Source organism: Octopus bimaculoides, chromosome 20 (assembly GCF_001194135.2).
Source record: "Octopus bimaculoides isolate UCB-OBI-ISO-001 chromosome 20, ASM119413v2, whole genome shotgun sequence".
Lineage (NCBI taxonomy): Eukaryota > Metazoa > Mollusca > Cephalopoda > Octopoda > Octopodidae > Octopus > Octopus bimaculoides.
Window position 1 is genome coordinate 41052894 of NC_069000.1, and position 3702 is coordinate 41056595.

The window sequence follows — 3702 nt, forward strand, 5'->3', positions numbered from 1 at the left end:
ATATATATATAGTGTACTGTTCCGTGATGGAATATATGTATGTATGTGTGTATGGTGCATGCATGTATGTATAGGGAAATTACAAAACACTTTCTAACATACCATATGGTAAATGTGTTAAATATCGAGCATAGGGTGACGCTGCACTGCCTGCACGTCTCGGATCATCTTTATTACACTGGCCGTTTAATTCATAGTAGTTTGTATTGAGACATGGTAATGTGATGGGATTAGGACAGTGACTGTTGAAAAATAGAGAAGAAAGTACACAAGAAATGCAAGGAAAATTTCCAGGTTTGTGTATGTATCAGATTTATATATTTATGAAACGTTCACATTATTGTATATATTTTTGCATCTACATACTTGCCTAGATAATTACATAACTAAACAGTGCAAACCTAAGTGTCCAATGTAGCTCTCAAGAAAAATTACACGTATCTCTATCAATTAACTACTCACACGCGCAAATTAAAACACACGCAAACGAAAACACGCATAAACACACACATACACACACAGTGAGGACATTTATTGCATAAGACCCGAAAGTGAGGGTAACACTCTCCAATTTTTTCGTGGGTTATTGCTCACAACATTAATATTCAGTATGTCAGACTTCACCGACAAACTATAAGGAGACTAATCCATTAACAAGTGGAAACAGCTCTGATCACCTCTACTGTTTGGAACGCTTACGGGAATATTAACTAAATTAAATGTGGAAGAGTCAAGAAATTCTTGCTCTGAATTTTTTATATAAGAGACAAATGACTAAAAAATATGTGTTAGTCTAACTGCCATGTACTGAGATCATTCCGTTTCTGAAATTCTCATATCAGAGAAACCTTTACATCAAAAATTTTGCATTTAAATACGCATAAGTATACATATGCACGGTGGTGCACCAGCATGACCGCAGCCACTTGGCTGAAACACATAAATAAATAAATAAATAAATAAATAAATATGTCTCTAAAAATACATTATGAAATGAGACCAAAATGCCTCCAAGATGTTTGAACAATACTTCATTTCATTGAATGAGAATGAGTGGGTAAATTATGAACAAAAGCGTTCCAAACATGAACAATCCACCTTTTAAGAAATACAGTTGCAAGATCAGTGCTGAATTTTAGAAAACTTTTGATCCCCTAAATTTATGCTGTTTTTTCTTTAATACAGTGGATGTGTATATTTGTACTCTAGTCTCTACAAAACATTTTCATTATACGAACGGATAATACTGATAATTTAGTAACTCTTATAGACACACGCAAGAGCATTCAAATGAATTTATTGGCATTATCTACTTACTTGTCTCCACTGCACTCTGCAACACCAGTCGAAATGAACGAAGGAAAAAGAAAGATATAGACGTTATTATTTTATAATAATATGTATTTCATAAACAATATTACAATTTCTTTACAACTGTAAATTTTATAAAATCAAGTTTTCTGGAACATTCAATTATTTTTCTGCCTTAGAAATATTATCCACATGACAAACAGAATATAATGAATTCCACTGAGAATAACCTGATGATTTGTAGAAAACTGTTGTGGAAGGATTCTGACCATCCTCAACTGACTAAAGGGTAGATTCACTTATTGTTATAAAACGAAGAACTGTGAGTGATTGGCAGAAAGATGCAAATAAAACTGAAGAAAAAGATTGTTCTCAGATTCAAGCATGACGATCGGTAACGAATAAGAAAATAGACAAAAAATATCAAGACCGAATCCGTGTTATGGCTGCGGGGGTCTACATTATAAAAATCACGGTCCGTTTAAAAATATAAACTGCTACAAGTGTGGTAAAACAGGCCACAAAAATTCGCAATGTAGGATAGAACCTAAGAAACAGTTTAACAGAAAGAATCGCGTAAAAAGATTATCGGTGACAAATAATACGAACGATCCTGAAGGAAAATTTCTGTATGTAAAAATCAATAACACAAAAGATAAGTTATCATTGGATACAGGCATCGACTTTTAATAATGTCACAGATACATAGAAACAAATCGACAGACCTAAATTAAATGAAACCTCGAAGAATTGGCCCAAGAGTTTCAGGAAAATATTATATTTTAAGAGGAAGGAAGTATGGCACAGTGGAGGTTCGTTTCGCGACGGAAGATGAAGTGATAAAGTACTCCACTGAAGCCATAAAAACGGAAGAATGGGTACCTTTGCCGACGTACTGTGGCAAGCGTGTTGCCAGTGTGAGAATTGGCAAAGTACCCCCAGAAATAAAGGAAACATGGCTGATGGCAGCCATTATGCTTAACATGGAAGAAGAAGCTAAAATACTCAAAGTGACGAGGTTGAATTGAAGGGGGTTGGGCATAGAGATGGCTATACAAACAAGTTTGGAAGATCTGAACAGGATTGCAGAAGAAATAGTTCTGCCCGAGGATATAAGACTGAGAGTGGTGGTGGAGGATAGGCCTCCCATGTACCCCCATGTGGAGAGAAGGGCTATATGAAGGCAAGGTGCCCCTAGAGAGAAAAAGAACAACAAATGGAACAAACTGAGGAGCGGGAGAGTGTGGACCAAGTGGTGCGCGATGATGTAAAGAAGACGACAAGAACAGAGGAGGAATTCACAGTAGTCAAAAAGCGAAAGAGAAGTGAAAGAGTGAGCTCTCCGCCAGAGAGGCAGAAAGAGAAAAAAGAAGTGGTTAAAGAGGTAGAGAAAGAGGTTGAGAAAGAAGTCGAAAAGGAGGAAGGTGAGAAGATTGTTGACAAGGAGATCGAGAAGGAGCTTGAAGAGGAGCTCGAGGAGGAGTTTGAAAAGGAGGAGGAAGCTGCAAGATTTAGGCGAACAACAGCATGAGAATGGGGCCCATGCAGCCATTTCATTTTCATTATATAATATATTTTTCATTTTCATTCGTTTTGTGTTTTTGTCCCCACTGTGGTGTTCTGTCTGTCCTTGTGCTGTCCTCTCTGTGTTTTAGCTGTAGTGCCAAAATAAAGAATTATTATCATGTTAGTAGTAATTCACTAGCAAGGATATAAAAAATATATGGCATCGCGAAGTGAAGTATTTAGCCAATCTTTATTTCAAATTGAAAATTCAATTAATTTTAATATGCTGATCTAATATACGATACATTTTCTCTCATTCAATATAATGTATGCTTCTCTTGTATTTCATTGTCTTTTTCTCCTGCCCTCATTCTTTGACAAAAGATATTCCAACCATAATCGACTCATCTCTTTTCGAATATTCTGTATGTCTAAAACAACAGTATCAAATGGTTTACGTAGGCTGTAATTCAAGAGAAGTTTGGTTGTTAGTAAAAATGTGCAGATGACAGGCTTTTTATAACCACAGTAATATACCAACTCTCCTTTAATTACAAAATAAAAATGTAAGTCAAACACAGGCAGTTGTAGTTTTAAGGAATACTTACCCTGCAGAAAGACAGCTAGAGTAGTCAATAACAATGCAAAAAACATCCTGGAAAAAATATATATACGCACATTAATGCATAGGTACATAGATACATACGCACGATATAATATGCAGGTGTGTGTGTGTGTGTGTGTGTGTGTGTGTGTGTGTGTGTGGTTGTGCATATAAACTGTTTGGAAGTGGTGTACGGATTTTAAATAAGAAAAACGAGGAAGACATGATTTCAGATAATTATCTAGTTAGCTTTTTTTTTATTTCTTTTGAGAGATTCATCG

At 35.6% G+C, this 3702-nt stretch overlaps 1 protein-coding gene across 1 annotated transcript in view; it reads right to left on the reverse strand.

Moving 5' to 3' along the window:
- LOC128250278 (uncharacterized) overlaps positions 1–3702 on the reverse strand; it is a 7429-nt gene that overhangs the window by 1496 nt on the left and 2231 nt on the right. Inside the window, exons 2-4 of the mRNA XM_052975020.1 lie at positions 3426–3472; positions 1318–1333; positions 103–242 (exon numbers count right to left, since the gene is read on the reverse strand). Of these exons, the coding sequence (XP_052830980.1) occupies positions 103–242; positions 1318–1333; positions 3426–3471 (202 nt within the window). The 5' untranslated portion in view covers position 3472. The remainder of the gene's footprint in view (positions 1–102; positions 243–1317; positions 1334–3425; positions 3473–3702) is intronic.